The sequence below is a fragment of the Equus caballus genome, chromosome 18, assembly GCF_041296265.1.
Source record: "Equus caballus isolate H_3958 breed thoroughbred chromosome 18, TB-T2T, whole genome shotgun sequence".
NCBI classification, from domain to species: domain Eukaryota; kingdom Metazoa; phylum Chordata; class Mammalia; order Perissodactyla; family Equidae; genus Equus; species Equus caballus.
The window spans coordinates 72,072,214-72,096,870 of NC_091701.1; the positions used below are offsets into that span (position 1 = coordinate 72,072,214).

At 36.8% G+C, this 24,657-nt stretch overlaps 1 protein-coding gene across 3 annotated transcripts in view; it reads right to left on the bottom strand.

The window, feature by feature from the left end:
• Positions 1-24,657, bottom strand: part of DNAH7 (dynein axonemal heavy chain 7) — a 235,426-nt gene that overhangs the window by 37,343 nt on the left and 173,426 nt on the right. For 2 of the 3 annotated variants that reach the window (XM_070242074.1, XM_023622248.2), the window contains 7 exons: positions 20,509-20,699; positions 16,749-16,882; positions 15,692-16,027; positions 9,930-10,056; positions 8,765-8,959; positions 6,960-7,052; positions 656-832 (listed from right to left, as the gene is read on the bottom strand). In XM_070242074.1, coding sequence (XP_070098175.1) covers positions 656-832; positions 6,960-7,052; positions 8,765-8,959; positions 9,930-10,056; positions 15,692-16,027; positions 16,749-16,882; positions 20,509-20,699 — 1,253 coding nt within the window. Of the gene's footprint in view, positions 1-655; positions 833-6,959; positions 7,053-8,764; positions 8,960-9,929; positions 10,057-14,700; positions 14,812-15,691; positions 16,028-16,748; positions 16,883-20,508; positions 20,700-24,657 lie in introns of those variants that run through there. The other variant, XM_023622249.2, reaches the window with a different exon arrangement.

The window sequence follows — 24,657 nt, forward strand, 5'->3', positions numbered from 1 at the left end:
CCGGTAATATATGATGGTTCTGGAAAGCCAAGAAGGGCCCCCTTTAGGGATTAGGAGAATGGGCAGGATCAGAGAAGGTCCTCCCCAGGGTCACTGTGCAGACTTGAATTTATTAAATCAACCCAGCTCACAGAGTGGGGCAGTGATGTCACAGAGTCTGTCCATTCCTCCAAAACAACAGCAAGCGCCCCCCGACCCAAATTCTGGTTTTGAAATTTGGATAAGGAGCTATTTTTACTGTCATGCTGCCATTTAAGTATCATTTTCTTGGGACTCCATCAACCTTTGGAGCCCCAAGTCTTTCAATGGCTAAGTGAACGACGAATTTTGACCTTTCCCTTTCTCCTTAGGATAAAGAAGTATTGCTCTTTTAAAAAATTCAGTTGGCAAATCTTTTGTTTATTTTTATAATATCAGATAACCTCCTCTGGTTTTCTCTCTCTTTTTTTTTTGTGAGGAAGATTGACCCTGAGCTAACATCTATGCCAGTCTTCCTCTATTTTATGTGGGATGCCGCCACAGCGCACCTTGATGAGTGGTGCTAGGTCCACACCTGGGATCCGGGCCTGCAAACCCTAGGCCACCGAGGCAGAGCATGTGAACCTAACCACTACACCACAGAGCCAGTCCCATAACCTCCTCTGTTTTAAGGTACCTGGTCATCAGCAAATTTTAGAAGGGCAGCCATGGGATCCGCTCCAGGAGAGAGCACGAAAATCAGCGGTGCACAGCAGTTACTGTCTCCAAACGCCTTGGATAAGTCAAAGGGGGGCGGTTCAATGAACATGCGCCCCAACTTGTGGATTATAAATTCTTGCAGCATTGGAATAACCTAGAAAGGGACAAGAATATATTTGAAAGAATATTCAAAATCTGCCTAAAACCTTAAGAAATTCAGATTCAAAGGTGTTTGAAAACAAAGGACTCTAGCTACATTATCTTAGTTAATTAATCATTAATGCTGGTGGAGAGTCAAAGGCATCACTTTATAGAAATGTTTTTCCAATAGAAAAAAAACGATAAATTATTTAAATAATAAAAGGTGAGTGATACCAGAATTCAAAGGCATTTGTCTTCTTTTTAGTGAGTATTCAATACTTAGTGAAGGAAGAATATAAGAAACTTTAACTCTCTAACTTAAGTTTTAAAACACCATGTTCCAAAAGTCCACAACTCAAAAGAAGAAATTTCAGTATGATTTATACAATACTATATCACCAGGAAAGAACTGATATAGCTGGGGGAAAAAACAGAAAGAAAGAAAAGGAAAAGCACTTGAAGAAGAAACAAGTCATTCTCCTGGGAAACAGGAAAAACTGTATTGCATAAAATTTCCGATAGCATGCCTGTGCATTTTCTGGGGCCCTGTTTGAGAAAGAGCAGAACTCTGAGGCTCGGGGGTCCCCAGCAGGCGTCGATGTGGGAATGGAATTGTATTAATCAGTGCAGCTGAGGTGGCTTCAGCAACATCATCCCTTCCTTCTGCTAAGGGTCTAGACCTGTTATCTCCGGACATTGCCTCCAGCTAATCACGCCTCAGGTGTGAGCCAAAGTGATAAAGATAGCTTTAACAAACCAGTCGCCCTGTGTCTAGCCTCACAAATTATGTAAACACATCCCAGGAAGAGGAAGACAAGAACACAAAGAATTTTTTAAAGGGCCTGGAATCCCTCTGACTGGATCGCTGCTCATAACCAAGGATGGAATTGTGTGTACACCACCAGCAATTCCACCAGCAAGTAACTTTTCTGAACTTGGAGCAAACTGCAGGAGCAATTTTCAGATGTCAAATATTTCAAAAGGATTCTCTCCTCTGGAAAAAGTTACATGTGTTTCCAAGTTTTAACTGTGTACTCTTGGGAACGTATATTCACATGAGGTGTATAAGTAAAAATCATTGACATGTCACAATGCCTTAAAAACAGCGTTGATCCTGGTGTGAATGTGCATGTGTCACTGAGGGGGTGAGGGTGGGAGGCTGAGAGACAGTGAAGGAATATCTGGGCTTAAATTAGATTTTTTAATGCCTCCCCAATATTTCTCTAGGTTCATTCAAATAAGGAAAAGGTATGGAAGAATAACAACAAATTTATAAGCATCATGTTGGCAAGGACCTACCTAACAAGATGAGACTTATTGTTCGTGTGCAACAAATATCTATTGAACAAAGGAATGCATAAAAAACTCAGGATGCCTCTTTTTGTGAGGGTGGAATTCTAATTGGAGAAATTCTAAACAAAAATCGTAGATTAATAAATTCACCTATCATAAAGTTTCACGTCTACATCAGTTCTCTCATCGTGCAGACATATTGACTGGGCACAGATGTCAAGCTTATTGCAGGAAACTAAAAATATCCTGTCCCAGCCTCATCCCCTCCTCTTCTCATTATTTTTTCCTTTAGCAGGTCTTTTCTCATTGGATTAAAAAAAAAGAACAACTAACAAAAGAAAACAAAACATTGTTTCATAACCTCTTTCCTCCTACGACTGACTTCTTCACTAAATTATAGTTTTACAGACAAAATGAAAGCACGTGGCTTTGAAGAGCATGGTCCTACTTTTCCGAAGCATGAGTTGTAAGTGGCTCCTCTTTTGAGAGTGGGTCAGGCCCCTGCACACGTGCAGACACAGCCGGTGTGAAGTGATTCTCTTCTGTCAGTGCTGGAGGACCAAGTTAGGGATGCTCATGAGGGGGTGAGCCCAGACAAATTTGTGTGTTTCATTTTTGGTTTTTGTTTAAAGATTGGCATCTGAGCTAACATCTGTTGCCAATCTTTTTTCTTCTCCCCAAAGCCCCCCAGTACATAGTTGTATATATTCTAGTTGTAGGTCCTTCTGGCTGTGCTGTGTGGGACACTGCCTCAGCATGGCCTGATAAGTAGTGCTAGGTCTGTGTCCAGGATCTGAACTGGCAAAACCTTGGGCTGCCAAAGCGGAGCGTGCAAACTTTACTTGGCCACAGGGCCAGCGCCTCAGTGTTTCATTTTTAATGTTAGAATGGAACAAGACTTGCTTGCTCCCAAAACTGAACTGTAACTCCCAAGGTAAATGAAGTCGTGCTAGCTATTCAGTTTGCAAGGCAATCACATTGGGTTTGCTTCTGCAATCTGATATCGTCAGCATTAGGTCTGTAAAATGAAATCTGTCAGTAACAAAAATTACAGACTAATTTAGGCAACCATCTACTCAAAGGCAGGAAAGAGGTTTGTGGTCTTTCCTTTATGTTTTTCTATTTTTTGCAAGTTCCTATAGGATTTATCTGAGGTCAGAGAAACATATTAACTTACATTTGACAAGTTTCTTATTGAAAGCTGATTAATTTGCTTTCTGTTTATAGTTCACAAGGAGAGAACTGTGGCCAGAAGCTCTTCATTTTGTAAATGGGCTCAAAATATTTCACACTTCAGTATTTATCCATCTGATATATTTCCTTTGTCAATAAAACACAATAAACTATTAAATTCTAACAGAAGGTGCAAGCCCATCCCATCTTCCTACTGGTGATTTAGCAAGCATCTTCTGCATTTTCCCAAAGTAGGCCCTTAGAAAACCTGGCATTTGTGGCTTCTTACCACTGCGTACAGTTGGTTCTGAGGGGAGAACATGGAAAGAAGACCAAAAAAAAAATTGTGCCAACAAATTATACTGAGAAGTCAAGCAATTGTTGATTTCCTGGTGGATGTATATTATCTCATATCTTAGAGATTGCAAAGAAATAAAATCTAGATGGTACAGCCCATATATCAGCTCCATATAGCACCAGTCCTTTCTCTGGTGTGCTATACCATTTTACTTTGGAAAACCACTCTTTGAAAAGCATAAAGCCATAGGGGCTGGCCCGATGGCCAAGTGGTTAAGTTCGCGTGCTACGCTGCAGGCGGCCCAGTGTTTCATCAGTTAGAATCCAGGGTGCAGACATGGCAGTGCTCATCAAGCCAGGCTGAGGCAGCGTCCCACATGCCACACTAGAAGGACCCACAACGAAGAATATACAACTATGTACCGGGGGCTTTGGGGAGAAAAAGGAAAAAATAAAATCTTTAAAAAAAAAAGCATAAAGCCATACATCATTTAAAAATATATAGATTCCAAAATCAGCAATTCACCACTAGAAATTGGAGTTCTGGGTAACAGCAAGATGGAAGGGTTGGAGGTTGCTAGATAATATAATAGCATACTAGTAACTATGTTTATACTAAGGATCAGGGTGTGGTAGTACAGATAATGGTAACCAGCCAATTGTATCACTTGGGATACACTGAGTTATGCTGTGGTAGCAAACAATTTCTGGATCTCAGTGGCTTAACACAACCAAAGCTTATTTCCTGTCCTTGCACAGGAAACTAACTGTCCACATACTGGCCCAGTGCTCTTGCCTGCCTTTATGGCACTGAAATACCAACACGTGATCCCACCGGCCCCATGGCAGGGAGAACGCCCTGGAGAACCTCACACTGGCAGTTAAATGCTTCTGCCCTGACACTTCTGCTCACATTTTATTGGCCAAAACAAGGTGTATGGTCACAACCCCCACACGTCGAGTGAGCGCAGGAGAGGAGAACCAGGAATGTCGGTGAGCAGCATTAATGTCTACACTCATCCGCCTGCCCCAGGACAACTCCAGAGGCGATAAGGAAACATACAGGAAAAAGTCACAAGACAGGGTGCTAGGGCACTGAGCAGAGTAGCTGAGAGAAGGATGAAACCATCAGTTCAACCGCAGATGATTTAAAAACAAACAAAAACATACGAACAAAAACTCCTCAGCTTGAATATCTAACTCCTCATTTCTCTCAAATACACTTGAAAAAGGGAATAAATATGGAAAGAAATATTAGATCTATTTGGTAGCTCAAAGTATTTTCAGATTAAAATGTCAAAAATTTGCAAACATAAAACTGAGGAAAAGATATTTCTGGATGGAACTGCTGCAATTAGGGAATGGCTCATTAATCATTTTTAATTAAACTTAATATAAGACATGAACAGAAGATCCTTTGTTTTTCAGATATTGAGGGGAGAAGGTCAATGGTGCCTGCAGAGTCATTTTACTTATAGAAGTCTTTATCTAGCTTAGAAAACAGAGAGAAAACCTTTGAAAATTTTAATAAAAAGGTTTTAAAACGGGAAGCCATATTAGGCAAGAGTTTGAAGCACCTGATATTCTCCCATACTTAACACTTGAAATGAAGACTTCTGAGGCTCAACACTAAAGTTTTAGTGGAGATTCATTTTTAAAAGGGCTACCAAGGGGCAGGATGTTTCACCAGTTTAACAACGATCCCTAACAACTACAGTGCCTTCCAGCACCTAAGAGCAGGGTGCACTACGACCTTCACGGGCCCTGGGCACTTCATGGGTCCCTTCCTCCACAAAAAAATATGAAAAACTATAGTTTACAATTGTTTTGGTATAATTACAAATGTAATACAGACTGGATTATATTCTCTGTTTTAAAAGAAATTAAAACATTCTCATGGACCCCTCAAAGTATCGTGGGCCCTAGGCACTGTGCCTACTGGATGCTTGGGCCCTGGCTGAGAGCATGCTGTCGAGTCAAGCAAGAATTACATGTGCATTGGACAGACTATGGCTTACAGAGGAAAGGAGGCCTCTACCCCATATTATCACTGACATGTATAAAATAAATTTTGAAAAATTTATTGCTTTCACCATCTCAGTTCTGCTTTTTTTTTATTAGGATGGAAATATTGTCTTATACTCCTTAGCAACTCAAATTGTGAGTACAGCAAGTTTTGAAATAATTATGTACTACTTTTACATGAGTAGTAACAATGGACAATTAGGATATTTTTTCAATTTTTTTCCAACATATTTAATATCTACATTTTTCAGAGTTTATGCATATCTCTGTGGATATGGGTCATTATACTTCAAGTGAATAGTTTTTTGGTTTTTTTTTTTTGGTGAGAAAGATGCACCCTGAGCTAACATCTGTGCCACTCTTCTTCCATTTTTCGCATGTGGGATGCCTCCACAGCATGGCTGATGAGTAGAGTAAGTCCATGCCCAGGATCCGAACCTGCGAACACAGGCCTTGGAAGCGGAGCACACAGAACTTCAACCACTCGGCCACAGGGTGGGCCTAGTTTTTTTTTAAATGGAGTATACTAACACAAATGAGGATGTGAATGAGTACTGAAACTTGCTGAGATGACAGGTCAGATGGTTCGCTGGTTATATAATTCATTATTTAAAGAAATTAAAGCTAACCAGTATTGACATTTTCCTTTGTAGTCAGCAATGGGGAGTGTCTTTTTTTTTTTTTTGAGGAAGATTAGCCCTGAGCTAACTACTGCCAGTCCTCTTCTTTTTTGCTGAGGAAGCCTGGCCCTGAGCTAACATCCATACCCATCTTCCTTTACTTTATATGTGGGATGCCTACCACAGCATGGCGTGCCAAGGGGTGCCATGTCTGCACCCGGGATCCAAACCTGTGAACCGCCAAGAAGTGGAACATGTGCACTTAACCGCTGCGCCACTGGGCTGGCCCCTTTGGGAATGTCTTAAAAACGATATTCTACTAGCTTTCCAAAGGCCAACAAAGAACTATTTATAAGGATAGCATTTCAGGAGCCAGAAATTCTACCATAACAGCTTGACATTAACACCACTTCTTAATTTCATCAATGTAATAAGAATAAAAATGAGATTATAGCATGTAAAGGAAGTAGATTGTGAGGAATTGGGGAAGCATACGTTAAAAGGAAGAATCATAAAATAAATAAAACTATAAAATGTAATCTGCTCAGTTACTAATTTAGTGTGGCTTTAACAAATATATAAACTTTTGGTAAAATGGCTGCATTAGATGGCAGTGGGGTTATTTCCCCCTGGCTCCTCCACCTCCCCTCTGATTACATAAGGCAATACACGTTTGGCTGGTGGAGAGAGGAGGGATGGAACCACTGAGCTGCTTTCAAAGTCCACATTTACCTTGTCTGGCCTCAAGCAACGAATGATAAGCATCCTTTGAAACTCATTTGCTTTATCCTCCCAGTTGTCAGGAAAAACCTCATGATGTGGTTCCTAAAATTACAATGGATATAATTCAGTGTTATTTTGGAGACTATTTCTAAAAAGAACAGTATTTTGACTTTTACACCAATTTTTAGAGAAAATACATAATGACTAAATGAAATCAAGAATGCTAAAGTAAATTTTATTAGGTTGGGGAAAAATTATGAAATAAGGAATGAAAAGAAAATTTAAAATACCATAAAGGAATCAAAACTACACACGAATGAAGCAGGTTAAAGTCAGTATGAATACTAATCAATAGACAAAATGATCCCTATTTTTTCCCATTATTTCTCCAAAAGCATTTTAAAAACCTACCACTCTCATCACCTATTTATAAAAATAAACATTTATTACAAAAGAAGAAGGGCATTGTACTGAAATTTATTGTGTTATTTCTTGTTTTGAACAATTTTTTTGTATCTTTTTTCTTCTTCTTTATTTTTTTTCCAGGGAAAGATTTGTCCTGAGCTAACATCTGTTGCCACTCTTCCTCTTTCTTTTTTCTTCCAAAACCCCAGTGAATAGTTGTATATCCTAGTTGTAAGTCATTCTAGTTCTTCTATGTGAGACACTGCCGCAGCACGGCTACTGACAGACGGGTGGTGTGGTTCCGCGACTGGGAAGCGAACTCGGGCCACCGAAGCAGTGAGTGCCGAACTTGAACCACTAGGCAATCAGGGCTGGCTCTGCATCTTTTTTATAAAGGGATATTTGAGAATGGGTATAAGTAAAGAAGCGAAGAGAGAGAGCAACTAAAAACATACAAGAAGAGAGGCATCAAGGCCCCAGGAGGAGGGGCAAATCTGGAAAAAAGAAGATGTTTGTACCTTTGAAACAACAGGGAAGGCTATGTGGTGTCTCAGATCAGAAATCTCCAGGCTTCAGCATAGCGAATAATATTTCTAAAATATATTTGTCTCTAGGAAATATATTTTTATTACTTACAAGAAGAGACCCAAATATTTGAATTCATGTGCAGACACAATCTTACTAGCATGTATAATACAACAAATACATAACCAAATAAAAAGCATTCTCCACATGTCTGGCTCTCTCTCTCCTCCTCCAAACAGAGCTCTTGCATATTAAACCCAAGGAAAGCAGAATATCAAGAGAGTAGAAACAAAGGAATAGAAAAAACTAACTGGGAATTGGCAAAATATTAGCTTCTGTGCTAAAGAAAAAATGAGGGAAGGGAACAATTTCTATGTATTCCAGAAGGGAAACTGTGAGTATCATGGCATATGTTAACTATAAGAGTCTCCAATTAGCAAGATAGGGTCTCATGAAAATTATTTGAGAACTATTAGTTTTTCCATCTCCTCAAAGGACAGAAAATATTTATTAGCTTGTACCCCGCATTCAGAAAATCTAAACAATAGCTGATTTGTAAAATTTTAACTCATCTGCTATTAAGACTGCTAAAGTCTAAATTGATAATAAATCAAAACCTGGCATAGAAATTCAAAAAGAATATTTTTAAGGACCATGTGGCTTTTTTGCATCTCCACACATTTCAAGGAATCTGAATAGAAGTTCAAACAGAACTACCGATTTAGAAGGTAGGGATAATATAAATCAAAACTTTGATTTTAACACCTGACGAGTTATTTAAAGCTTACTTAAAGCTTGCTTTTACTCAAAGATAAGAATAAATTATTTAACATTATTTTCTCCATTTAAAACCTTTGGACTAAGAAGGAGGGTTAAAAACATACCATACTATCGTATACTTTTTTCCACCCATCCTTTAAGTGCATAAACTCCCTACGAATAGCTTTGAAGGCAGGCAAGTCATCCAGTCGACATATTTCATCCCAGGATTTTTGAGGAAGCCATGTACAAGGGTTGGCATGAGGATTATCCAGTCCAATGCCACCAGTTAGCAGAAACCTCCACTCGGCTTTATTAATCTTCGGAAGACAAAGTGGCACACAGTCAGAAATGAGTTCATCAGATACACAGTAAATTTACAGCTATTTTAAAAGAATTGACCGTTAATTTCAAGTTTCATCAAGTATGACACCCATGAAATTCTATAACTACTGATATAGCTCAATATTTATCCATAAGAAACCAATGTATCCATTAAAACCAGTTTTCAAAGTAGTTCCATTTTAGATAGCTAATTTTTCATAATTTTCCTCCAGAATTACTAAACATGAAAATCTGAATATATTCTATTTGAATATATGTTTTCCAAAATGGCTACTTAGAGTCCTATTGATTCTAAAAATTGTCAGGAGTCAGAAAGCCATCAACCTGCTATGTTTTCAATTATTTTACATGAAATATAATGAGGTACTGCTATGAAACTTTTGCGAGAAATGCAAGGATAAAACTTTTACTTCTTCAGCTTTCAACAAATACATTACCATATAAAATCAATAAATCTTAAAACATAAGTGTGTAAAATAGTGAATTCACAACACTTGTCTTTCATTCTCAAATTGCTTCCTACATTTTAAATGAATAGATTTAAAACATAGCAAAAATTTATGAAAGTTACTGTTCAGCCCAAATGTTCAGATTTGACCAACTTGCACAAGTTCTTAAAAACATCACCATTTATACTAATAGTTTGTATAAATATATCAATATATTTAGTAAATTTATATGCATACTTGTGCGAGATTCTTAGAAACTAATTTATTTTAAACTAAAACATACAAAAGTTTAAGCAACAGTTACATAATGAACTCAGCGCCTAATTTCTTTTTCTTCTCTGTGAAATTCAGTGTAGTGATGTCCTGCCTTAACTATAATAATAATTAATATTATTGTTTATGTACAACCTTTTTTTTATATATTCCCACACAAATTAGTAAATGACTGAATCAACGTTAATACAGGTTTTTTTCCTAAAATGAAAACAGTACTGACCGCACGCGCGTGTATCAGCAGATTCACAGTGAGACAAAAGGAAAACAGGAGTTTATCTTTTTCAAAGAGTGACCGGCAGACATTAACATAAAGGGAATAAGTAAAGTGATCCTTGAGAATTTGAAGCCTAAGGGTCAACAGAAAGAAAAATCATTCAATAAAAATAAATTATACTTTAAAGAAAATGCTCTTAAGGAAACCTATTATGAACCGTTTAGATGTATGCTCTTCTCATAAGCTTTCTGGTCAATTACCCCCAAAACAATCAAAGATCCTCATTAAGCAGGTACAGCAATTTGAGAGCTATGCAATGCGGAAACACTGCAGCAGAACTGCATTTTACTGTCGACTGATTTTTTAAAAGCTTAATCTTCCGTTTGGAAAAAAGTCAACGTGTGGTTTATTAATCTATTACATTTAAAGGTTTACGGATTACTTTTAACTACAAAACATTGCTTGGGGTAAAATTTGACTTCCTTATTCCAAAAGACTTCCAAATGTTCTCTATTTTATACTAAATGAACAGACTCAAATTAATAGCTCCTTTATTAAGGTAACATTAAGTTTAGCAGTGCGCTACTCTGCTCATAAATCTATGAAAGCTGGAGAAATCACAAAGCTGGAACAAATTTACATTTTTATTTACCATGTAGACAAAACAAAGACATATGAATAATTCCAACATTTCCAACTAACAACTTTCTAGTAAGTGCTAACATGTGTGATCCGTATTCATAATAATTCCTAACATGAATATAACAACTTAAGCATTTCCACTTATCTCATAAGGGAAAGAAACTATCGTTGAAACAAAAATTTTAAAAATAGTTATATTACATAGGTTATAATAGTTATAACAGAAATAAATAAGTGACTAAAAACATTTGTAGAGAGTAATGGTTGACATGGATTAATGGCCCAAACTCTCTAAGCAGATCAATTTATCTGAAGGAAAAATTAGCAAAGTATTATGATTAAGCAAAATTATATTGGTGTTTCTAAATGTGTCTAGAAAAAAAAAATCTACCAGTACGACCATATTTTGACTATTTCCAAACTGATACCCTAAGTTATGGATCACCCTCGCTCTATTGTTTTCCTTACCGGCCTATGTCTTTATTTTACCCTCTGCCAGCTTCCCCACAAAGAGAATTACAACTTGATGTATTTTATTTCCAGGTGAGACCTGTGAAAAAGGGCTTGGTAGAAAGCCCCTTGAAAGTAGTTGCTGAAATAGAGTTGAATTCTTTGAAGATTTAAAATAATTATACTATTCCTGTCCCCATTTCTATGCTAATAGATGGTCTTTTCACACTTGGCATTTAATTTGCCTCATCTATACCTGTACAATTAATACAGGGTGACTCAGATTTGGTCTTTCTAGAATAAAATAAAAATTTCTGCACTTTACGACAAATTTCCTCTTGCAGATTGGGAGACTGAAGGGAAAAGGGTAAGGGCCAATCCTACCAGGAATTCAAGTTCAGTCTCATTAGTGATAAAAATGCAGAATAAAATATGATACTTTAATAATCTGTTACAGAGAAAAAGAGGATAAAAACTATCATCCTCAATGCTGATGTGTGATACAGTGCTATAAGATCATTCATGTTGCTCCGATGGAGGCGTACATTTGAATAACTTTCCAGGAAAGGAATTTACATTGAGACTGAAAGAAGTGAACACTTTTGTCCTAATTTTGGATTTCTAGCCTAAGGAAATAATCAATGATGTGGACATTTATATTTATTGCACTTTATTTATAATACAAAAGCTAGAGACTACTTATAATTCTTACAATAAGAAAATTATGGTATATTCATAAAATGGTATAGTGGGAAGCTACTAAAAATTACGTTTCAGAAGAGTATTATAACCTGAGGAAAATGATTTTGACAGTAGTAGAAGGAAAAAAAACTGTGTGAGTGAGTGTGTGAGTGTGTGTGTGTGTGCACTTACATGTATTTCTGAGAGAGAGAGAGAAAGATTTTTGTTTGGTCCCTGTAACAAAGCTATATCCTTGTTAGATGTTTGTCTCTGTACTTTTTTTTTTTGCTACAGTTATTTATTTATTTGGCTATAATAAATTCTGACGCATTGAAAATTTTATAAAAAACAGATGGTTCAAATTTTTATGGCTATTTCACAGTACATACCACAGTTGTCATAACGTAGTGTATATTTGGTGTCATAGCTAAATGATAATTACTATGAATAATAACCATCAGAAGACAAAGATGAAATACATTTTTATCTCTGAGTAAAAGGAAATGAGAAATAACTTTAGACCGATATTAAGATTCTAAAACAATTAAGTAGCCTGGTGTTAACAGTCACACGCTTTCTATGCCCGAGGTATAGCCCGTAGTCCAATAGCTGATTAAAGTCCACAGGTCATCTGATGTTTATAAATGACTGACAGATAAACAAATGATTCTTATTAGAACTGATTCTATCTTATTTTCTAAATGGGAGCTAGCTTCTTAATTGAAAACTCTTATTTTACCGAAAAAGAAAAAGATTAAACAAGTCTGGCTAAAAGAGTCTCTTTTGCTGTAGCCACTTTGGAATTCTATTTGGCATTATTTACTAAAACGGAACTGATGCACACCCTGTGATCATCAACTCCATTTCTGAAAATGTACAGACCAGAAATGTGTACATAGGGGCACCAAAAGCCAAATAAAAGAACAAAATAAATAAAAGGGCCCAAATAAAAGGGGCCGGCCTGTGGTGCAGCAGTTAAGTGCGTACGTTCCGCTTCGGCGGCCCGGGGTTAGCTGGTTCGGATCCCCGGTGCGGAGATGGCAGCGCTTGGCACGCCATGCTGTGATAGGCATCCCACATATAAAGTACAGGCAGATAGGCATGGATATTAGCTCAGGGCCAGTCTTCCTCAGAAAAAAGAAGAGGACTGGCAGCAGTTATCTCAGGGCTAATCCTCCTCAAAAAAAAAAAAAAGGTCAAGGCAGCAAAATCATAAAAAAGCCCCAAAATGGAAGCTACCCAATGTCCCCAGCAGTAGAATAAATAACTTGTGGTATAGTGTAAGGACAAGTGAAAATTAAAAGAGGTTTAATTTTCCCTATTGAAAATAAGGAAAGAGATTTCTCTCCCCTCTCTCTCTTAGAGTATTTATTTTTGAAAACTTAAAATTATAAGTACTTTCTTCTCTCTGAAACGTATATAAATCCTTTCAAAAACTAGCTAGGCTTTTTGTCAGCTTCATGGCTCAGGACTGTGTTTCTCAAAGACCTGGGAGCCATCTCTTCAAAATGTAAACCTCAGGGGAGACAGTGCCCCTCTCTCCCAGTTTCTGTGGGAGGGAGGAGCCTGACTTCAGAGGGTACCTGCTCCAAGTTGCAAAACCACCTCCTGACATAAAGATGAGAGATGTTTGTGTTTCCTCTGGATAAAGCCAGTTTGCTAACACAGAAGGTCACCTCAATTAGCAGTAAAGTTAGGATGAGATTTCTGTCTCTGAATCTCTTAGTGGATTGCCTGTGATGTGCATCACGTTCCAGTTTAATGCTTATTTAATAATATAACTGTTTTTTCTCTACTACCTTTGTGGAGAAAGTTTCTGGGTTGGGAGACCATTTTGCTTTTAGACTTCCCCATCAATATACTAGCACAACGGAATACAATTTATCAATGAGAGTGAATAAACTACTGCACAAAACAACATGAATTTCACCAGCACAATGTTGAGTGCAAAATGCCAACACAAAAGAGCACATACTGTGTGATTCCATTTACACGACGTTCTCAAACAGAAGAAACTACCTTCGGTGTTGGGAGTCAGGACTGTGATTATCTTGTGCGAGGGCATTAGTTCCTAGAAGGGGACATGAAGTGGGGTTTCCAGGCTGTTGACAAGGTTCTCTGTCTTGATCTGGTTACTAGTTATACAGGTGTGCTCACTTATGAACATTCATTGAGCAAATACTTCTGATTTCTGCATGTTTCTGAATGTATACTAATAACTTCAGTGAAATTTTTCAAGTACATTTTTTGTGTTTACTCTTTGGTTCCAGCATTATACTTTTAGGATCACTGTCATCATAAATATGATTTTCATTGTTTCTAAATTAAAGGATTTTATCTAAAAAGTAAAAGGCACATTTTGTTTTCTAGATGTCATCCCAGTCTGACATCTGGGTAAAAGGATTTGATTTTCTATAAATTGTAAGGGATTCTACCACAGTTATGAAGAAATAGGTGTCATATCTGTGGGTGAGTTCTAATTTGATATAACAAGAGATAATAAAGGAACCAATCATTATTTTTAAAGCATAAAATTGTTCTAATTTTTAAATCTTGTACACAAAATAAGTCTTTAAGTGACAGAGCAAAGAAATTTTCTCCTCTAGACTCCAGTAAATACCTTGATTTTAAACTAGTTAAGATGATAACATTCTGGTGGTTATTGTGTTGACCAAGATAGAAATTAAGAACTGCAGTGAAAAACAGAACATCATTTACTGTGTGGCTCCACGTGACTGGCACTGGGATAACTTCTGGGAATATCTTTTTTTTTAAATCCTTGCCTCAGGAAACTCAGAATCCAGTGTGAAAACCAGACATGCTTGTTCAATTAACTAACATAATGCAAATGGCTGGGAACGTTCCTAAGAAAGGGCACTCAAAATCTTGTTTTCTCGATTTCAGTAATCCTTGCTAACCTTGAGAATTTCAGATACCGGAAGAAATAGAGAAATAAACTAAACATTTTCAAATATCATAATATAAAAACAAACTTTTAACTTTACCATCATGTCTTTCTTCCCCTCCTCCCTTTGTCACAGCACACATCTGAAAAACTGTTTGCCAAGCCAAGTGACGGTCTCACACCTTTATTAGTCTCATATTCAAGCTTAAGCTAATGAATGATATGAACAAAAAATTGCTGAGTCTAAGAGTATTCAAAATTTAGGAAAATTATACCATGATATGAAAGGAATTCAACTCAGATTTCAAAAGATTAGCATTTTGGATTTCTACAATAACATTCTTAACTGCAAGCGATAAGCATTGAGTTTCCTTTGTGGGTAGGAACACTGAAGAAAGTGAAGCATCCAGCTCCACGTGGACCAATAAAGCTCAAAGGGCAAAGGCTGCAAGTAATTATTTTCTTTGTTCAAGAAGTAATTTCTTGTTAGGCTCTATTAAAAACATGTTTTAATACCAAACCAAAATTTCTCACTGATAACAAATAAAAAGAAATTTTATTCTCTCAGACTTACTATTAAGTAAGGTCTTAATTCCATTATTTACTGTAAGAGCCAACCGTAGAATAAGGTATTTTATGTAAATAAGAATAATCACAACAGAGTATTTTTTTCAACTGTATTACTTGACACATTTTCTATATGTGTATATCAAAATATGAATTTGTAACTTTTGGAATGCAAGCTTGCAGGGGGTAAGAATCATATCTTTTAGGGAGTGTTACTCACTCTTTCCATACCTCCAATCATAAATACATTTTGCAAACAACAAACAGAGGTAAATATTTCTTCTTTTTAGATTTACATTATAATCCTAAATGTCCGTAAACAATTTCCTGGCAGACCAAATTTGGTCACATCTGTTCAATTTCTAACTCAAATTTATTTCTGGTACAATGATTAATCAACTTCATTTTAGCTATGTAGCTGTAATGCTCACATCATTCTGAAACAACAGTGAAAGCCACCAATTACTATTTAATTTTCATGCATTAATTAGTTTTAGTATTAATTAGTATTTCATTTACATACCTTTTTGCTAAAACATCTGATTTCTCTGAATTTTCAATAGACAGGATAAAAAGGTTAATAAACCAAGTCAGTGAGTATTGGTACATGGGCTCGATGTTGGCTAAATCAGCAATAGAAAAAAACAGGATGGTGGAATGGACGGCAATAGGACGATAGCCCATGCGGGTGGTATCAATCTTTTTCTCTGTCTCTTCGGCTACTTCCTGCTTTTGAGAAATCTCATTAGCCAAAGCCTTGGAGGAAGATAATATCTTAATAGCAGTTTCATCTTCTAATATATTGCCTTCTGAAGATGAAAGAACTTCTAAAATCTTGTCTTCTATTTCTTTTAACTGCCTGGAATAAAACACAATTTTCTCAGAAGAAAAAGAAATCTAAAATCACTTCACGTGTACATTCTTTTATAAGAAACAAAGAGCTTGTAACCTAAAGAAATGTATCACTTTGTGACAAATATCCAGAACGGTGGTATTGTATAATTAATTTCTTATCTTACAAAATGTCAAAAAGGGCTTTCTGCTCCACTTCTCTTTCTAATGATCATTTATGTGGTAACTAGAGAGAGAGATGGTAAGCCAGTCTTCTCTGCCATCAAGCTTCTCAGCCCCGAGTGAACAGAAAGGATCACTCCATTTATTTTCTGAAATTTTTCCTGACTTATAGAGCTTTACTCTTTCTACCTGCGATATTATGGTCAGGTATTATGAGCAGAAAGTGGGCTGCAACATATTCAGATTGTGCTCCAGTGAAAACAGGTAACCTCAGTTTCATAAGGAACACTAAAACTTTAGTGTTACAGCTTTCTTGAATAGTTGAAAATGCACTGCCTTGGCTTGGAGCAGGGCTTCTACTTCTTCCAGAGCACGTAAAAACATACTGCATATCACAATTTTCCAAATTAACACAGAGGCATTGTAACACCTTACATCTTCCTCTTGAATCTTCCCATTCAATGCATCTATTAAATCTAACAAAATAGATCTTTAAAAGGTACTTTAATTCATTCTAAGTGATCATGAAACAACTAAGAATAATTCTGTTTTACAACGTTTAAAACCTTTTGTTTTCAGCTCCTTGTAATATTAAGGCTTGCTTTTCTTCTTCAAGGTCGGGCCTTTCTCGTGCCACCACAATTCCCAAAAGCTGATCTTGCATTCCCTCAGAAGTTATCATGAAGTTTAATAATGTTACCTATAAATGAAAGAATGTACAAAAATTGCATCATTATTTCTATTGAGAAAGGCTCTGCTTATATGCTTCAAGTTCTGACCTTAAAATAGACTCTATTTCCTACAATAGTACGTGTGAAAAGTAGAATTTGTAGACTATGATTAAAGATATAGGCAAGCTTGATTGTGGATTAAAAACCCGCTAAAGTTTCTCATGGTCATAAATGTAATACTTCAAAGGGTTTTATTTGGTGATCAATTCATTCTTATTTCAAACTGGTCCAATTTCTGACAACTATTTAATCCCTAAATCAATTAGAATCAGGTTGGAAGCCATCCTTCATATTGGCTGGACAAGCTGGTTTGTATTTTAAGGATCCTCATGGGATCAAAAAGTAAAGGAAATCTTACAAAGTGAGATAAGAGAAAAAAGAACACGGTGTTTACTTGTCATGAGAAAAGTATATATGATATTTACGATCTGATAATCATATTGCATATCATAATATAATCATATTACAATATGGTATATTACATTATACATAATAACATATTATGATATGGTATTTACAATATAATAATCAGCCACTATTGTGAACTAAGGATTGTACATGTTGATGGTGTCCATCAAGATGTGGTCTGCTAGCAAACGCTTTCTCCCGATACTTAATGGCTCTCACCGGCAGGTCTCTCTCGGTTCTCTCCCATAAATGGGAAAGTAATCATGCTCAGGTCTCTCTTTTAAAAAGCAAACAACAAACAAATAAATCATTCTCTTGCTCTCACAATCCCTTTCAGCTACGGAACCATCTCTCTTTGTGTCTTCACTGGAGGCACATGATTTCTCTTTGTGCCTACTTACTGAAAATGTGATTTATATATGCTTTCTGTCTCCACCGCATTTCATTCTTCAGCCCTCTACAGTCCGCTTTCATCCCTGCCCTCACACACCCATCAACGCACACAGAATAAACTACAGAAACTTTCTGGCTCTGGTCACCAATGAACCCACAAGCTAATAAACACTTATTTGACTTTGGCTTAATTGGAAACACCCTCCCTTTTTTTAATATCTGTTTTGCCATCTGCCTATCATCATGTCGAGTTAAGGTCTGCACTCATGTCTTGAGCATCACCTCCCACTCCGCTTTTCCATGAGTCTTTCATTTTAGCTACACTGAACTGGTTGTGGGATCCTGTACACACTGACCATGAAGCGTCTGCATGTGCTTCAGCTCCAGCTGCTGACTGGGAGACCTTGTGTCCCCCTGCCTTTCCTAGTAAGAGAATAGTTCTTCTGCAGAAACAAAGTAATTTTGTTTTTGTACAATGTCCTACCTGCGATCAGGAAGTGTATAACAGCTTCTTACAGTAGTCCCAGGAAGGCGACTCCTTCCTCTGCCCAAACCCAGGCACCTTCTCCAGGAGCGGCCCTCTGGGCTAACTTGCCCCCCTCGCTTGCCCCATGGCGGGCCTTGGACACAACCAAGTATAGATTACATGGGCATAATCACGAATTTAAATGAGATAATAAACAATTCTTGAAATCGAGCAATTCAAAAAACTCATGAAGTGTTGTTATATAATTCTCTACTGCTCTGGCATTTATTCATAGAAACATTATAATTAAAGCTTTCGAAAGATTTTCCCTGTTGGCACATGAAGCCAAGTGCACAGGTTACATTTGCTTTAATCCCAAAACATAGTCCCAGTGCCTGGTGAAATGCACATTTTACAGCTTTCACCTCATTGTATTCAGACACAAAGAAGTAAGCATTTACGTTCCATTAATGCTGGATCTTTCAAGATCAAGATTTTGCAAATCTAGCCATTTGCTCACAAGTAAACATTTAAAATCATACAAATGTGGTCTCATAATTTTATTTTCATTTAGATTGAAAAAGATTGTAGCAGCATGATATCATCCCTTGGGTGCTTTTGAAAGCAAAAGGTACATAAAAGAGCCTAAAAATAAGATCAAGAAGAAGTATTTTAATTTGTAAATGAAAGCAAGCAACTGCCTCACTATGTTTTCTAATCCCCGTTTAATCAATCGCAGCAATTAAAAATAATGAAGCCACAAGACACTCTGGGGATCGGAAGGATTTTGATAATCATAGATCAGTTCCCTCCCCACAGTGGTTTATGACTTATAACAACAACTAGTTATTAGCGAGCAAAGAATTGTTCATGTTATTTGTGATACTTTCATAGATTTTATTGACAAGCAAAAAAGGATTTCCATATCATTGACACGGCTTTGGGATTTTACCATTTTCTTTTATATTTCATTTTTTCTCATTTATATTTAAAAGTTAATGATGCTAATAGTTAACGATCATATAACACTGTGTGCTGGGTTATTCTAAACATTTTACATAGATTAATTTATTTAGTCTTCACATTACACTATGAGACAGAGCTATTTATTATTCCACACAGACTAGGGAACTGAGGCACAGAGAGGTTAAGTAACATGGCCAAAGTCACACACTGGCACGTGAGAGAGCTGGGATATGAACCCAGGTAGTCTGGCTCCAAATCCACACTCTTAACTGCTGCCGGGTACTGCCTCTCCTAATGGGTGTACAACGTGTAGGTGTTTAGATAACGTATTATATTTTAATTTATTAAAACAGTGGCCAAGAATTTCCATATTTTAACACTGTGTTTTTAAAACTAAGCTCGATGGTCGCCCCACTTTCCCTGAGTCTTCCTGGCATCCCTGAATGTCCAGTCTAAAGCGTGTGTCCCCGACTCCGAGCTCCTCTCTGTCTTCCAAGTCATCAACACAGTCACCTTACCTACACGTTATTTACAATGTACACGTCTGGAGAGCAGGGACCACGTTTACTCATCCTGGAGGGAATGAATTACATCATTTCAGTGCTTCCGCTGCCTCGCTGCACACAGATGCCTACCTTAATTTAAATCTCTGCAATAAAGGACAGCATTTAAACTCCTTGCATAAATCTTGCCTCTATTATGTAACTTTCAAAACCTGAATCAATATTTCTTAACGTCCTCTCCCGCCAGCTTCTGTAAATGAAAGGCAGCCCTCCTTCCCTCCCTCACTCATCCGTTCATTTCACAAACATTTATCAAGTGCCAGCTGAGGCTAAGAATTGGGAATAAAAAGTGGAATAACCTTCAGGACTCAGTTGCAGATTAACGTCTCAAGTCGTTTTAGTCACTGACTGAAACTTTAAACTAACTTTACTCTTTAAAGGGATTTTTAGTATTTTAAAAGAACGAGTGATCGAAAACAGTTCTTTCAAGTAATTATGCAAAATCAGATAGCAACAACCTTATTCTGAGAAAGAAGAATGGAGTTCTGTTCCTAAATTCCAATTCCAAGAATTAGCATACTATCATTTATTACAAAGAAAGAACGTGCATATATGTCATCAATTTTTAACAATGAAAATCTAAGAATAATATCAGTTTTAGAAATTGGATTTTCACTGTCTTTTTTCACTGTATCCTGCACACACAAAAGCAATATTTGGAAATTGTTATAGCAATTTCAGGAAATGCAAGGACAAAATCCATTTTTCTTAGGAAGACCTGTTTTTCTTATGGCTCAGGAGGAAAATACAGTCATTAATGATAAAATTTGATAAAGAAACATTCACTTTAGATACTGGCCTTTACTGATGTTTCGGGAAGATAATGAGGATTTCTTAGCTTTGTAGTAATATAGAAGCGGAAGTCTGGTGCATACTCAATGGTGGAATCTCCAAGTCGGATACACGTACTCCCACCCTGCTTAAAGGTCTGTTTTAGTAGAAGAGGTTCCAGGATTGGATCCAGTTCTTCTCCAACATTTTCTAGCAACACTGGAGTAAAATCAGAAAACGATTCCATGTTATTTTAAGTATTGACTGTAAACTTTCAAGCCTCCAATTTTTTCAGCCTTCGAGATTGCCGCTGTTCCTAGTTACCCATAATTTTTATCTTTCGAGTATAAGGAAATGATGCCATAAAAATAACTGGACGTCTGTGGGAAGGGCTTTATTGGTGGGTCTGTCTGGTCATCCTGCCTGCTTCCATATTCCTTAGCCATAGTTCTACTCGGGACTCCCCACCTGCTCTGGGATTCACTATGTGCCCAAGTATGATGGCAGTGAAGTATATCCATCTGAGACACCAGAGAAAAAGCATTTCCAGGTGCAGCTATTTAAATGGTTACTATATTTTCAATTATAAAAGTAACTCATTATAAAAGTAACTCATATAGTAGCTTATTATAGAACATGTGGAAAATAAAGAAAGAATAAAGAAATGTTAAATTAATTAGACAAGGACACCATTAGACTGAGACGGCTCTAAGGCCACGGTGGCTTACATAAGCAACCCCAAATTTAAGCCTATAAATGCCTCAAGGTTATGAAATCAAAATGCTAAGGACAACCAATCACAGCCAATGAGGCTTTAAACTGTAGCCAATCACTTTCCTTTCTTTGCTTCCACCCTTTCTCTCTCTGTCTTTCTCCTGGCTCCTGCTGGCAGAATGCTCTAAGCACTTCCAGTTTGGCACTGCCTGATTCTAATAGATTTTTACTCAAAGAAACTCTTAAAATTTTTGATGTCCCTCACTTTATCTTTTAACCGAAGGGAAAACTACTTCTACTTAGATTTTCTCAATCTTCTCTTTCTCCTTCTCCCTAAATATTTTACATAATTGACTCATATAAGTTGATAGAAACATGATGCAAAACTATACCTATATGATAATTATTTGTTGAATAAATTGTATTTTTCTCTTCAGTATTTTTTATTCATCTTTTTCTATACACAGTTGAGACTAAACAATATATCTAATTTTGCATCCTAATTATTCTGCTTGACATTATAGCATAAGTATTTCCCCATTTTATTAAAAACTAATAAACATGCTTTTAATTACTGTATAACAGTCTATCATATTGATGTTCTCTCATTTTTTAAACCAATGCTCTATTATTACATATTTGAATTGTTTCCTGTTCTCAATATTATAAGTAGTACTGTATACAAAAACTCTGCATTTCAGAATACTTTCTTATGATAGCATTCCAGAAGGGGAATCCCTGGATCAAAGATCAGGGACATTGTTAAGGTTCTCAATACATTCGCCAAATTAAAGTTTTACATTTCGGTGTTTGGAGTGCTATCACGGCCAAACTTGAACCATGGTGTCTTGTAGGAGTCCCTAAGGGACTGGGTGTGCAATCCAGATGGGAAGGAAGGAGCTCAGGGCATTGGATGACACGTATTTGGATCTCTATTGCAGGGGACGTGCAGACATAGTCTGCCCCTTCCCGAAGGGTACTCCTACCAAATGAATTCCTACAACTGTCTTCCTGTCAATTTCCTTCACTGCTGAGATCTTAATTAACCAAAGCAGGCATGTCGGATGATTTTTAAACTCATTTTCATTTTCTGCTTGAATAAAATGATTATTTTTCATGGTTAAATAATGAGTGCATCATAATGTATTAAACACATTAATCTTCTATTATTCAGATTGCTTCCATTTTTCTACTGTTAATAATGCTGCAGTGAACATCTTTTTGAATAAATTCTCGTGCTCATCTCTGATTACTCACTCACGCTGCAGTCCTAGAAGTGCAATTAATAACCGGCAGTTACGAACATTTTAAAGGCTATTTATATTGCCAAATTAGTCTTCTGAATGGCTGTAGAGATTTCAGAGCTGCAATGAACACTCACTTTTTTGTTTGTTTTTAACCTGTTTTCGTATAACATCACTATACTTAGAAACACCAGGCATCACGCTGGCATTGTATTTTCTCATCATCCTCACAACTTTAAAAAGCATGGACTATTATCATCCCAGCTTTACAGATGAGGAAACTGAGGCCAGGCAATGGAAGGAAATGGCTCAGTTAAACCAGCTGGTAAATGACAAAGCAGGGACGTGAACTAAGCAGTCTGGCTCCTTACCTGGCTCTCCTAACCACCGTGTGATACTGCCAGCATTAAATACTACACTTGTGACTGTCACAATTTGATAGTTAAAAAAATATTGTTAAAATTTGTATTTTGGGCTTGATGTTTGAGGTGCTCTTTGGCTAATTACATTTTTTCTTCTGGAAACTGTATGTTAATGTATTTGCCCATTTTCCTATTGTGGGGTATGTTATTTACAATTAGGTTCAGTTTTAAGTAATAAAAAACCCAAAATAATAGTGACACGAACAGGAAGGAACTTCTATCTCATGTAAACGGGAGCCTGAGGTAATCAGTGCAGAGCTGGAAGGACAGTGTGTCTAAAGCATCAGAGAGCCAAGTCATCTCCTTCCCTCCCCTCCCCTTGCTGCTTCACCGTTCTTGGCATATGGCTTTGATCTCTGGCCAAAATGGCCTTTCAAACAACATCATGTTCCAGCCATCAGAAAGAAAGAATAAATCGAAAAGGAAGAAACATCTTTTAAGAATATTTCCTGGGAATCAGAGCTGGCATCCAGTAACATCTGGATGGGCAGACCATAGTCACATGACCACATGCAACCACAACAGAAGTCAGAAAAATTATTTCTTTACTCTGAATGCAATGCGCACAGGTAAACACAGGGAGTGCTAAAAGTAAGGAAGAAGGTGAGAATGGATATATGGATAACAGGGAATAAACAGCACTAATTGTCACAACGTGCTAAGTTTTAAAACTTTATTTGTATTTTTTACATTGTTGTAGCAAATATCTCCCCCAGTTTTCTGCTTGTTTTTAAATTTATGTTTCTTTTTATAATTTGACTTTATGTTGTAGAAATTTTCAAACCTTTTTCAAAACTAAAAAGAATAGTATACTCAAAATTCAGCCAATCGTATTTCCTCTAATCCTCATCTCACTCTGGATTATTTACAAACAAATCCCAGACATCACAAAACTTCATTTGCAAATATTTGAATAAGTATCTCTAAAACGTAAGGACTCTTCTTTAAAAATTGCCACACCTTGGGACCAGCCCCATAGTGTGGTGGTTAAGTTCGCACACTCTGCTTCAGTGGCCTGGGGTTCGTGGGTTCGGATCCCAGGCGCACGCAGACCTACACACTGCTCATCAAGCCATGCTGTGGTTATGTCCAACATACAAAATAAAGGAAGATTGGCACAGATGTTACCTCTGGGACAATCTTCCTCACACACACACACAAAAATTGCCACACTTTAAAATATTATCAATAATTCACAATTTCTTCAAATATCAAGGCAGGGAATACATTTCCCCATTGTCTTAAAATATTTTGATTATAGTTTGATTGCCAAAATTGGGAAACAAATAAATTCCATAAATTGTGATTGCTTGATATTCTCTTAAATTTTTTTTACATAACGTTTCTTGGCTTAAATTATGAATTTTTACAATCATATTTCTTAATCTTCTTCTTTTTAATTTTTTCATTGTGTGTTTTCTTAGAAAGTCCTTTCCCATCAAAGACAACTTAGTTATTCCCCTGCTGTCCTTTAGTATTTATAGCTTCTCTTTTTTTCTGTCATATTTAATTCTTTAATTCATCTGGAGCATATTTTGGTGTGAGGTGAGCCTCTGATTTGATATATTTTTCCACAAAGTAAACGTGTCCAACACCATTTGCTGAATGGCCTATTGTTTTTCCATTGGGTTATAATGCTTACTTTCTAATGCATTAAAGGCTTACGTATATTAGAGTTTCTCCCAGCACTTATTCCAAACTCACTCTTCTACTGAATTTTTACTGCCTCTCTTACTTTCTTTCTTCTAGGTTAACTTTAGTATTATTTCTAGAACATTTATTTTTGAAAGAGTTGAC